Source organism: Bufo gargarizans, chromosome 3 (assembly GCF_014858855.1).
Source record: "Bufo gargarizans isolate SCDJY-AF-19 chromosome 3, ASM1485885v1, whole genome shotgun sequence".
NCBI classification, from domain to species: domain Eukaryota; kingdom Metazoa; phylum Chordata; class Amphibia; order Anura; family Bufonidae; genus Bufo; species Bufo gargarizans.
This window is the reverse complement of record NC_058082.1, coordinates 428,868,675-428,882,971: the sequence shown is the minus strand read 5'-3', so window position 1 is coordinate 428,882,971 and position 14,297 is coordinate 428,868,675. Positions and strand designations below refer to the sequence as shown.

The following is a 14,297-nucleotide window of genomic DNA, read 5'->3' as shown; positions in this document are numbered from 1 at the left end:
TTTACCAGACACAATACGCTCATTATGATGCAGGCAGTAGTTAGGACCCCAAGAAGAAATATATAATGCATTTTTTTTTTTTTTTTTTTTTACACAGTATGGGGTTAACCTCTTATGCTAAAAGATTCTTTATCACATTCATTAGTGATTGATTACTATGAAGTCAAAACCAGTGGCTAAATTATTTTGGTCTATGGTCCATGACAAATACCTGCAGAGAAATGGCAAGCGCTGTCTTTAGAGTCATGCCTCACTAGCACACTGAGAGGTGAATTACTGCGCTCATGACCAGGCCTACCAACCGGAAAGATGAAAATGCTTTTGCTAGTGACAAGGCGATGACTTCAGCGGTTACCCCAATTCTTACAGGTTCAGACATTAGCTTGTTTGTATCGACTGAACAAAAAACTAAAAAAAAAAAAAAAACGCAATACCGCTGAGTTCTTAAGTTGCAAATTTTGAGCCGTTCACTTTGTGACATAAATAAGGCCTCATTCACACTTGCGTTGTCCGGATACGGCGTGTACTCCACTTGCCAGAATTACATGCCGGATCCGGAAAAACGCAAGTGTGCTGAAATGCTTTCAGTGTTACTATGGCAGCCAGGACGCTATTAAATTCCTGGTTGCCATAGTAGTAATGGAGAGCGGCATACTTACAGTCCGTGCGGCTCCCGGGGCGCTCCAGAATGACATCAGAGCGCCCCATGCGCATGGATGACGTGCCATGCGATCACATCATCCATGCGCCTGGGGCGCCCTGACGTCACTCTGAAGCGCCCCGGGAGCCGCACGGTCGGTAAGTATACTGCTCCCCCGCTCCCCACTACACTTTACCACGGCTGCCAGGACTTTAGCGTCCCGGCAGCTATGGTAACCATTCAGAAAAAGCCAAACGTCGGATCCGGCAATACGCTGAAACGACGTTTAGCTCAATGCCTTTCAATGGGCATTAATTCCTGATCCGGCCTTGCGGCAAATCTTCAGGATTTTTGGCCGGAGCAAAAAGCGCAGCATGCTGCGGTATTTTCTCCGGCCAAAAAACATTCCGGTCCGGAACTGAAGACTTCCTGATGCATCCTGAACGGATTTCTCTCCATTCAGAATGCATTAGGATAAAACTGATCAGGATTCTTCCGGCATAGAGCCCTGACGACGGAACTCTATGCCAGAAGAAAAGAACGCAGGTGTGAAAGAGCCCTAACATAGTAACTTGACACTCATTCAGCACAATTACAGTGATACTAAATACACATTTTACACAATAAATAAAAAAATAAAATAAAAAGTTTTTGCACTGCCACATCCCAAGGCGTTCAAAGGGATAAATTACATAACTGTATAGCACGGATCGTTACAGACACCAAATATGTGAAGGGGATCTTATCTTTGCAACTTTTTTCCATTGAAAAGCATTTTTTCCAATGGAAAAAGGTGTCTGTTTTTACTTGGAGATTTTATTTTATTAAAGGGATCCTGTCACCTGGATTTTGTGTAAAGAGCTGAGGACATGGGTTGCTAGATGCCCGCTAGCAAATCCGCAATACCCAGTCCCCATAGCTCTGCGTGCTTTTATTGTGGGGGAGGGGGGGAACACGATTTGATACATATGCAAATTATCCTGAGATGAGTCCTGTCCCTGACTCATCTCAGGTTAATTTGCATATGTATCAAATGTTTTTTTTTTCCCCACAATAAAAGCACACAGAGCTATGGGCACTGGGTATTGCGGATGTGCTAGCGGGCATCTAGCAACCCATGTCCTCAGCTCTATACACAAAATCCTGGTGACAGGTTCCCTTTAAAACTACAATTTCTACCACTTGTTAGTCCCACAAGGGGACTTTGACATGTGATTACTTCCATAATACACTGTACTACCTAGTTAAGTACACTGTTTTATACTGTCAGTATGATACCAACAGGTACTATTAGGCTGTGCATCTGGCATACACTGAGAGCAGGCCTGGGTGCCTTCATTAGGTCCCTGGTTGCCATATGAAGTCATCAGCACCCCACAGAACCAATGCCTGACAGAAGAAGCCTACTCCCTCTGAAACTGGATAGATGCTGTGGTTGCTACTGACTGCAGCATCTAAGAGTTAAACGGATGGAATCTGCGCTTTTGCCGATTCCTTACAGTAGGAGCACGGCTGTTGTAAGAGCCGAGCTCCTGCTCGCCACTGCAGCATTTAGACTAGGACCGAAAAAAAGGCATTCTGGCAGTTACTAAGAGGTTAAGGTTGAATAAAAATTAAGCCTTGATTGTAAATGTGAATATTAATTTTAACATGTTAACAACCATGTACAAGTTATGTAAACACTTCAATTTAAGCAGGAGCAGGTCAGGCGCCTGCTGACAGTGATAAGCGGTCATCCTGAAGCAAAGACAGAGGTGGTTTACTACAACTACTGCCTTGTTTAAAGGGGGTGTGACACTTCAGCTAATGGCATTTATCATGTAGGGAAAGTTAATACAAGGCACTTATTAATGTATTAGGATTGTCCATATTGCTTCCTTTGATGGCTTGATTAATTTTTAAATCACATTATACACTGCTCGTTTCCACAGTTATGACCACCCTGCAATCCAGCAGTGGTGGCCATGCTTGCACAATATAGGAAAAAGTGCCAGCCTATGTGCACTCCTGAGGTCCCAGTGCTTTTTCCTATAGTGTGCAAGCACAGCTACCGCTGCGAGATTCAGGGTGGTCGTAACCAAGGAAACAAGCCAAGTATAATGTAAAGGAAAAATGAATGGCAACTGTAACCATGGAAACTAGAAGAGTATAATGTGATGGGGGGGGGGGGAGCAAAGGAAGCAATATGGACAATCACAATACATTAGTGTCTTGTATTAACTTTACATGAAAAATGCTACTTGCTGAAGTGAGCCAACCCCTTTAATTGCATATATAGCGCAAAAAGCATGTAAATACCACTGTAAATACCGTAAAATAAAAATCAAAACTCACCCCTTTCTTCCCCTGCTTCTACCAGCACTGAGCTCTGATCCTCCCCACTGTTGGTGCCATAACCCACAGGTCATGGCTGCAGCAGTGACGTCCCATGTACTGCTCACACCAATGATTGGCTGTAGCAGCTATCTCGGTGCACGTATGTCACCACTGTAGCGAGGACCGGATCACAGTGCTGGAAGCGACAGGCAGAAGAGGGGCGACAATGGATTCTTTAATCTTACTATATTTACAGAGGCTGCCTGAGTTTTATTTCATTCTAAAAACCCAACAATCGGCTTAAAGTATTTGTCAAACTGATGTATATCCATGTTCCGGTCAATACAAGAGCACTAACTACTCTCCTCCGATGCTGGGTAACTATGCACTATGTCCTAGCGAGACATGAAAGGTTACACACAATGATGGGATTGTAGGCAGCCATACCTGCTCAGACTTCTCATCGGTGCCATTTGGCGATTCAGATATGTCTTTCACAAAGTAATTATCCACTAGATCGATTTGTCTGCATTCTTGTCTGCAAACCGGACACCTGATCACACCCACTAAAACCAAAAAGAAAGAAAAGGACAGTTACGGCAACGCTGCATGGAAGACTTCTAAAGCATAATACACGTGTGTCAATCCTTTTCCTCTCTAATCGAGATATCAGAAGAGGAGTAGAATGAAATAACCATCTAGTATGTACACTAGATTGCATATATGGATTCTACTGCAAAAACATCACAAAATACACTGCAGATTATGGGATTATGGGGGGGGGGGGGGGGAGGGGGGGAGAAGGACATGTTTATGTGAAATGTGTAAAAACATTACAACACAAGTGCAGAGGAGAATCCATCCGGGGTCTTCTCCTGTCACACCAAAAATAGATTACAGGTAATTGTCAAATAAATTTACAAACTGCCAATCCCTTTAAACGGATTCTCTGGGAATACTCATTTTCTTATCGACTTTAGGCTACTTTCACACTTGCGTTCAGAGCGGATCCGTCTGGTGCCTGCACAGACGGATCCGCTCCGTTTATATTTTAGAAAAAGTGTGAAAGTAGCTCAGACGGATCCGTCCAGACTTTACATTGAAAGTCAATGGGGGACGGATCCGTTTGAAATTGAGCCATATTGTGTCAACTTCAAACGGATCCGTCCCCATTGACTTACATTGTAAGTCTGGACGGATCAGTTTGCCTCCGCACTGCCAGGCGGACACCCAAACGCTGCAAGCGGAGCGGAGGCCAAATGGTGCCATACTGATGCATTCTGAGCGGAGCCCCGAACGCTAGTGTGAAAGTAGCCTTAGCTGGCAGTGTATTAGGCTGTGGATGTTCAGATGGCCTAAGTAATGCAACATTTTGGTAGACTTCTATATGTAAATTGTACCAGAAAAAAGGTTCTCTGCTAAAAATCTTTTCAGTTTTGTGTCTACAGCGGTCTGTTCCTGTCCATATGCAGATACGGTGGCACCTTGCAGCGCTGGAGTTTGTATGTTCTTCCCATGCTTGCGTGGGTTTCCTCCGGGCACTCCGGTTTCTTCCCACACTCCAAAAATATATACATATGCAAATTGGCTTCCTATGAAACGGAGCCAGGTGTGCGTCGTGTTCAAGCGCCTATACGGCAGCCAAGGAGTCACCACATAAACATCCCTGCGCTTTGAGTCACTGTCAGGAAAAAGGATTACAAATGTATGTCTTTGTATACTATTGCTTTCCGTCTACACCAGTCCGTAGAGACAGCAGCTCCGACGGTTCAGTCTGTAAGCCTTATCTCTGGACTCCTTACAGCTCAAACACTCACTTATAGGGTTTCTGTCACCAGAATTAACCCTATTAAAACTAGCTGACCTTAGCAATGTGCTAATGTCAGCTGAGCCTAACTAGCCTATTCCTACTTTTATCTATGCCCCCGTTACTCCAGAAATATAACGTGTATAATATGCTAATTAGCCTCTAGGTGCGGGTGGGGGGGGGGGTGTTGTTCCTGCTCCTAGAGCCTCTGTTCTCCCACCTCTGGCCACGCCCTGCTACACTAGATTGACAGGGGCAGGCAGCCTTCACCGCCAACTGCCAGCCCTGAGCGCTGGGGAAAACTCACGCCGTTTTGTATTCAGAACGGGCGCAGTGACTGAAGAGCGCTCGCTAGCTGCCTCACTGCGCCAAATACTGAATGGCGCGAGATTTCCCCAGCGCACAGGGCCGGCAATTGGGGGTGAAGGCTGCCTGGCCCTGTCAATCTAGTGTAAGAAGGGTGGGAGAACGGAGCCTTTAGGAGCAGAGGCAACACCCTTGCTGCACCTAGAGGCCAACTAGCATATTATAAAAGTTAGATTTTTGGAGTAATGGGGGGCATAGATAAAAGTAGAATAGGCTAGTTAGGTTCAGCTGACATTAGCACATCGCTACGGTCAGCTAGTTTAATAGGGTTAAATCTGGTGACAGAAACCCGTTAAGCTATATTCTTATCAGTTTGAGAAGAGTTAAGCTATAATGAGTGTTTATGAGCTGTCAGGAGTTCAGAGAGGAGGGCCACAGACCGAGTCCGATGGGACTCAGTGTAAACAGAAACTGACGGCTGTACAGAGAAATCTGCTGAAAATTGTTTAATAAAGACCAATTGAGGAGATGATTTTATCCCAATATGAGTGAAATGCACGAATAAAAAAATATGAAATGTATCTGTCTCAGTCACATGACCATATGGCCGTGGTGTCCATATAGCAGACCGCATACAGCAGGTCCACAATACACGGGAACCAGCTGTGTGAACTCCGTGCTGCGGATGTGGACCCACTGACTTGAATGGATCAGCGATCCACAAGATACGGCAAAGGACAGGACATGTCCTGTCTTTTGCGGAGCGGAGACACTGATCTGAAGACCACGGAAACACTACGAAGCACTTCTGCGGGCTTTCAGGCCTGTGCCTCCGCACTGCAAAAGACAAGACATCCTATCTTTTGCGGATCACGGACCCATTCAAGTCAAGGGGTCCACAGCACGGAGTGCACACGGCCAGTGCCTGTACAATGCAGAACGCCATTTGCGGTCCGCAGCACAGGAACAGTGACCATATGGTCCTGTGAATGAGCCCCAAGGATTTGATCACGTTGCCGTTATTTCTGTTCTGCTTCATTACATATGATCAAGCCACTGATGCAGATATGAATCTAGCCTAATGCAGCTTTAAAAGGGAGTGTGTAATAAATGGCTCAAAACTGGCATAAAATTAAAAGTTGAAAACAAGAGCGGTGAAAGCATCACAGGTCACCAAACCCATTACCATGCCTGCTGCTGTTTACATGGGCCCTCCTGTGCATTGGAAGAAGGCTAGCTATATTACTAAGTTTCCCAACGTCTTGAGGGCGTATAAGAGCTACTTACACCAAAACCCTTTAATTATTACAGACCACAGCAACACAATTAAGCCAAATCATTTTTTCAGACAAAATGCAGTTATTTATACTGGTATATGATGAGCGCTTTCAAAAACCACTAAAACAATAGGAAACTTCATAAAAGGTGTAAAATGAAGCATGGGAAGAACGGCTGAAATCAGTTCTTTCATGCTCAAACTTAATCTGGAAATGGTGATTTATTAAATAAAATATAACCAAATTTCTTATACCAAGCAAAATTAAAAAGAAACAATTTCATCAAAATACACTACCTTTTTGCGCTGGGGCTCGCTTATCCCATTCAAGTGGATGGGTCTTGTGTCCCCATACGGCATCCCTACTGTTGGTGTATATGAGCCCTTATTCCGAGAATCATTCCAGTCCTCCAACTACTACTATAATGAGGATTACCTTGCAGTCCAACTCTTCAATGTGCTGCAGGGCTGCTCTACTGTTCCATTCAGAATGTTTAAATCTACATGAATACGGCTAGAGAATTAATATTTTGTTTACAATGGTATGTATGGTAGTGCTGAAAATGTTTTATTTATTTTTTATTCTAAAAGTTTTCTAATATACTATGTTTAAAAAAATCCTTCTGATGGAAGTGCGCCTTTAGAGGCAGCCCCATTCCCATTTTTTTTCTGAAAGCCTCCCGAGTTATAAGTATTTATTGAAAAAAAAATTAAGAAAAACGCAGATTTTTATACAGCAACCCCACAGTACCAGCTAAGGGTACTTTCACACTAGCGTTTTTGTTTTCCAGTATTTAGTTCCGTCCTAGGAGCTTAATAGCGAAAAGAAAACTGATCAGCTTTATCCTAATGCATTCTGAATAGAAAGCAATCCGTTCAGGATGCATCAGGATGTCTTCAGTTCAGTCCCTTTTACGTTTTTATGGACGGAGAAAAAAAAAAAACACAGCATGCTGTAGTCTTATCTCCGGACAAAAATACTGAACACTTGCCAGAATGCCGGATCTGGCATTCATTTACGTTGAAGTGTATTAGTGCGTCCAGATTACGACGGAACTGCCTGCCAGAATCCTCTGCTGCAAGTGTGAAAGTACCCTAAGTAGATGAGCTTTCCAAAATGGCATGTAGATGTGCGCATTTTCATTGCGGATTTCACGCTTTGCAGTACCACATGCAGATTTTGCTGTGGGTTCATTGCAGAAAAGCTGTGAAAACTTCTGAACACCCAGATAAAATACAATCCCAAGTGCAAGCCACATCAAAGTTAAAAAAAAATATATATAAAAAATCTACACTTGCTGAAAATGTCTGGAGGGTTCACCCTCCACGGGGGAAAGCTACCAGGAGCTTTTACTTTTAAGTGGGTCTGATGGGAGACCACAACTTACGGAGAAGCAGTCTGCACGGTATGTACATTCTCAAGGGAAATCTGTTCAGTGCAAGGTATTTTAAGAACCATTGAAGACTCCCAGAAGAATCATGTGTAAATGTATAATGGACACCTGCCAAATACATTTTTGCTATATTACAAAAAACAAAAACTGGTGGACGCCAAGCACGTTTTAGGCTGGGGCAATGTGGACTACAAAAATCAACCCATCCAAAGACGCAAGTCTATGACAGAACCAGCAGCATCAGATGCCACAAACATCTCACCATACAGGAGTGGAGAAGCAGGCAACAGGCAACATCTCATCATACATTTGCATTTACCCTTAAAGGGGTTGTCTCATTTCAGCATATAGCATTAATCATGTAGAGAAAGTTAATAAAAGGCACTTACTAATGTACTGTGACTTGGCTTCATTCATTTTTCCATCACAATATACACTGCTTGTTTCCATGGTTATGACCACCCTGTAATCAATCAGCGGTGGTCGTGCTTGCACACTACAGGAAATGAGTGCCGACCTACGTGCACGCCTGAGGTCAAAGCCAGCAGAGAGGCCAGCCCTTTTTCATAAAGTTTGCAAGTATGACCAACACTGATGGACTCCAGGGTGGTCGTAACCATGGAAACAAGCAGTGTATAAATCATTATGTCATGGAAAAATGAATCCAGCCAGCAAAGGAGGCAACATGGACAATCACAATACATTAGTAAGTGGCTTGTATTAACTCCCTTTACATAATAAATGCCTATTGCTGAAGTGAGACGTAAAGGCGAGTCCACCCATAGCAGACATGAGGTGGGTGAGGGGTGACGATCAGCCACATCACACAAAACCATATTGCCACAAACAATCTGAAACACTGTCCCAATTCGCGAGTCAAGAACTTTGAAGAATACAGAATCTGTATACTGCACATATTTTATGTACCAGATATGCTGCTAATGTTAGTGACTAGAGAAAACTACATGGGTGTATCATTTCCATCAGTGCTTGAAATCGGCAGCATGTCCGAGTTTTGTGCACATTTCCTTCCAAATGCGCCCATTATAGCCTATGGGACTGCACCAAAATTGCAGGAAGAAAGGAAAACGCATATAAACTCGGATGAATTACTGAAGCAGCACTGAGCTACAATACCTTTAAAAAAAATAAAAAAAATTGTAAAAAATATATTAAAGTAAAAAACAAAAACAAATTAAAATCACCCCTTTCCATAGAATAATTTGATATAGATATATATATTACACACACACACACACTAGACATCACCACACCCGAAAATGCCTGTACATTTAAAATATAAAATATTTTTCCAATACGGTCAATGGCGTAACTGACAAAAAGCGTAAAAATGGCCAATTCGCCAATTTTTTCATCACTTCTCTTACCCCAAAAAATTTAATAAAATGCGATGAAAAAAAAAAAGAGCCCCCACACAGGTCAATAGATATAACTATAAAAAATAAAATAAAAAAATATGGGTCAGAATATGGTTATGTAATTTATTTTTACACCATTTAGGCATAAAAAAAAAAATATATATATATATATATATATATATATATATATATATATATATATATATACTATATATATATATATACATATATATATATATACACACACACACACACACACACACACACACACATACATACATACATATGGGGTATCGTAATCTGACCCAGAGAATTGAAGGGCACAGGTCAGTTTTGCAGGAAGAAAACCGTAAAACTGTGGAATTGTGTTTTTTTTTTGCCCGCTTCCCACTCTACTGTATGCCATATTAAACAATGGCATTAGAAAGTACAACTTGTCCCGCAAAAAATAGTTATGGCTCAAGGAAGATGGGGAAGAAAAATAAAAAGCAAAAAAAAGGAAAAAAATAATCTGTTATCCTAAGGGTTGAAGCAAAATGCAGGGTAAACTTAAAAACCTTTTTTGTGCAGATTTCCCATCTATCTATATGGCCAGAGAACACATGAATGCAATCGGTATGTAATCCCAAGACTGTAGAAAGTTCTTATGGAGCTAAATCCTAATCTACCTCATTATTATACTGGCCACCTTACTAGAACATTCCTGAAACAGATATTAGAAAACATTCCTAATTTTGGACCAGCAGGTCTGCAGCATTAGCTCAAGACCTCATGCAATTTGCGTAACGCAACAGGCGGCCCATTGTAGAAAAACGGACAAGAATAGAACATGTTATATTTTTTTTTTTGCGGCCCACAGAACGGAGCAACGGATGCGGACAGCACACAGAGTGCTGTCTGCATCTTTTGCAGCCCCATTGAAGTGAATGGGTCCGGATCCCAGCCGCTGGACCAAAACAACGGTCGTGTGCATGAGGCCAAAGAGTAAAGTTTTATCAGGAAAGTTGTCCATCTACAACTTGATTGCACTTGACCTTGGCCTATATTAGGCTAGGGCTACACTGGTTGCGGCCAGGAACGCAGAGTAGCGGTGATCCCACAGAAATGAATGAGATCGCCGTGGCAGTCACAAGAAATCCAGCCATGTTGAATTTCTTACGACTGCTGCAGCGACCCCCATGCACTGCTATGGGATCAGCGCTACTCAGCAATCCTGATCGCCATATAGCCCTAGCTTTAAAGGGGTTGTTCTCACTTCAGCAGGTGGGATTTATCATGTAGAGAGGGGTAATACAAGGCACTTACTAATGTATTGTGATTGTCCATATTGCTTTCTTTTCTGGCTAGATTAATTTTTCCATCACATTATACACTACTTGTTTCCATGGTTACAACCACCGTGCAATCTATCAGTGGTGGCTGGGCTTGCACACTATAGGAAAGAGTGCCGGCTTCTCTGGTGGTCAGGACTGTGAAAGTTTACATAGGTTGGTCCTTTTGCCTATAGTGTGCAAGCACAGCCACGACTGCTGGATTTCAGAGTGGTCGTAACCATAGAAACGAGCAGTGTATAATGCGATGGAAAAATTTATGAAGCCAGCAAAGGAGACAAATGGACAATCACAATACATTAGTAAGTGCCTTGTATTAACTCCCTGTACATGATAAATGTAATTTGCTGAAGTGAGACAAGTCCTTTAAAGTCTCATGCACACCACAGTATTTTCAGACAGTATCCGATCCACATCTTTTGCAGATCGGATGCCCACTCATTTATTTCAATGGGGCCGCTAAAGATGCAGAAAGCACACAGTGCTGTCTGCAAACGCACGTCCGTTCTGCGGGCCCGCAAAAAGAATAGAACATGTCCTATTCTGGTCTGTTTTGAGGACAAGAATAGGCATTTCTATCATAGGGTCGGACGTTCTAATTCGCAAAATGCGGTCCGCAAAAACGGACACGGTGGTGTGCGTGTGGCCTTAAGCTTCTAAAAGAATTTTAATACACTTTTATTAAGCACACATTTATAAATGTACCCAGACAAGATGGTTTCAACAGCTCAAATGGTTTGTGGGCTCCACCTCCCACATTTCCCTACAGTGGAAAACCCCCCAAAAGTGATCGCATTTTAGAAAACTACATCCTTTAAGGAATTTGTCAGTTGTGTAGTAAGTGTTTTGACCCCACAGGCGTTTCACAGAATTTAGAAACACTTGGCTGTGAAAATGCTTTAGGGCTGCAGTGAGCATTTGGACCCCACAGCAAAACTTAACGCACAGCAGATGGTACATAGGGAAACTTTTTCCACACATACGGCATTTCAGTATAATGCGTAAGTATCATAAATCAATATAATGCTATGTGACCCCAGCAGTGCTGGGAGTTCACAACGGGTGCTGCGCTTCAAGTTCAGATCGTGACACTCGCCCGTCTGAAAGCGGCCTTTGCCTGAACATATGAGACCCCTCAGGATTAAGTGCACCATGCACATTCTGAGGCCCAATGTGGTGATTTAGGCTGGGTTCAGACCTGAGCATTTTACAGCGCGTTCCTACGCGCTGTAAAACGCTCAACAGGCAAGAACCAATGGATTCCCTATGGGAATAGTTCTCACCTGAGCGTTTTACAGCGTGTACGATCGTGCTGTAAAACGCCCGACGCCCCAAGAAGTACAGGAGCTTTTTTGGGGCGTCTTGTCGCGCGTTCCCGTACATAGACTTCAGCGGGAATGGGCGTTCGCTTGTCTCTGTATGCGCGATTACAAACGCCCGTACAATCGCGCATACAGAGCGTACGTTCAGTGCGCTCAGGTCTGAACCCAGCCTTAGGGCTCGTTCACACGAGCGAGTTTTCTGTCCGGGTGCGATGCGTGAAGCAAACGCATAGTACTTGGACTGAATCCTGACCCATTCATTTTAATGGGTCTATGCACACGAGCATCATTTGCGTAAAAAACTAATTGCATCCGTTTTTCACTGATGATTGCTAGGAGATGTACATTGTTATTCTTCAGTTTTTTTCCCCCCACACACGTGAATAACACATCCAAAACAGATAGCATCTGCATGGGAAAACAATGCACATCGCAGAAAAAAAAAAACTCACTGAACTTGTGTGCAAAACCATCAGTTTTTTTCCTGAACAGATCCTGACACAATCCATTATGTGTGAAAGAGGCCTTAAAGGATAACTGGCGTATTTTTTTTTATTTTTTTTGGGGGGGGGGGGGGGGGTATTAGATTGTGGTGATTAATATCTCCTTGGTGGCCCTATTTCAACTTTTCACTGTGTACTCAATTACCCCTTAATTCCACAGTTTTGTTCCCTGTACCGCCTACTTTTACCTGTGCTTAAAATAGGGTTGCTAGGCATGGTCCGTGATAGACAGAGCGTGCAAGGTCAGATTACAGACAGCCAGGGACTGTAAGTAAATGATTAAAGCCAGGTCCTCCCCAGCAGCTGATAACAGTGCCTGGGCTGTGTGCACTTCTCCCTGTCTCTGCGCTTGGCAGATGCTCCCTCACTCAGCAGAGCTGGACAATGCAGAGCTGAAGCAGCGCAGAGCAGGGAAGGGAGATCTGCCATCTGCTCAGTGTATAAATGAAAGCAACATGTGGTAAGAGGACCCCTTTGTGCTGAGATTAACCCTTTAGGGGGAGGGCTGTGGTTACTGACACTTTTGGGGGGCTATTGTTACTGGCTAGTGAGGGCAGGCGGGATTAGCCTCAGGGTGAGAGCAGTGGTGGCCATCTTAACTGAATAGTGAAATTGCAGTTTTATGCAGACTGGTTACTAAGGGCTGAATCTTATTAAATATGGGGTAAGTCAGTCTGATAGTAACTGATTCTGGAATATCATGTTATTAGTAACTACAGATATGAAAATTTAAATTAGGGTCTAAGTGTGACAGTTATCCTTTAAACCGCTTGTGCTGAAAACTGTGAAATAAATGTTAAGTGACCCCATTCTGGAAATTCCTGCCATCAAGGTCTTAAAAGGGGTGTACGGAGCATTTTGACACCATAGGTGTTTTGCAAAGGTTAATGCGCAGCAAATGGTGCAAAGTGAAAGTTGCACATTTTCCACAGATATGCCATTTCAGTGCCCATCTGGTGCCATATGAGACTACACTACTAAGTTCATAGGCAGGTTTTAATGCGTACAGAAATGCCATAAATTTGAATGTATACTGCGGTATAGGCACGCGGCAGAGCTCATAAGGGAAGGAGCTCTATATTGCTTTTAAAGTACAGATTTTGTTGCAAAAGTTTTTGGGTGCTCATCACATCTGCAGAGACCTTGAGGTACCCGTACAGTGAAAACCCTAAATAAGTGACCCCATTTGAAAACTACACCCCTAAAGTTATTTATGAATGGATGGAGTGAGCATTTTGAAGCCACAGGTATATTGCAGAAATTAACGAGTAGGTGACCATGTAAAATTAAAACTGTAAATTTTCCAGATACAGCATAATGGGCACTGTAATGCAGTGTCTAGCTAGTGTCATCTGAGACACACTACGCCTGTTAAATTGTTAAATCTGTTCTACTGGGTAAGAAAATGCTATAATAAAGGTGTATGTAAACTGCTGTTCGGGTACACTGCAGGGATCCAAAAGGAAAAGCCATCTTTTGGCTTTTGCAGCAATGACTGATGGATTAGTTTACAGGCACTGTACTACCCCTCTGGGTAGTAGACATTTTCTGAAAACCATACTTTTTCTCAGAGCTATGTGAGGGCTTATTTTTTGTGGGATCAGTTGCCATCATCATTGGTATCATATTTTGGTTTAAATAAAACTTTTTAATTGCTTTTTATTTCACTTTTTGGGAAGCAGCATAAAGAAAAGGCAGCAATTTTGCCAGAGGGGCTGGGCCTCAAAGGCTTCCTCTGTAAATGGCAGGCCTAAAAGCTATTGCAAGGCTTCTGGGCCCCATAACCACCAGAAGTGTAGCAGCATATGCACAACAGCAGCAGACACTCTGTGTTGCACTGCTATTTGGAGCAGTGCCGCAGATGATAGGAGAGTGTCTATGTAACTAGCTGGGAGATGTTATGGGCAGGGATAGGGGGTGTATGTAACTAGTAGGGTGGGCGGAGCTATAGACTAGCTGGGAATTGTTATGTGAAGGGATAGGGGAGTGTCTATAGCAGGGTGGGTGGAGCTATAAACTAGCT

General features: G+C 43.1%; 1 protein-coding gene across 2 annotated transcripts in view; it reads right to left on the bottom strand.

Moving 5' to 3' along the window:
• TRIM33 (tripartite motif containing 33) overlaps positions 1-14,297 on the bottom strand; it is a 121,026-nt gene that overhangs the window by 56,893 nt on the left and 49,836 nt on the right. For both annotated transcript variants that reach the window (XM_044288508.1, XM_044288509.1), the window contains exon 2: positions 3,404-3,522. In XM_044288508.1, coding sequence (XP_044144443.1) covers positions 3,404-3,522 — 119 coding nt within the window. The remainder of the gene's footprint in view (positions 1-3,403; positions 3,523-14,297) is intronic.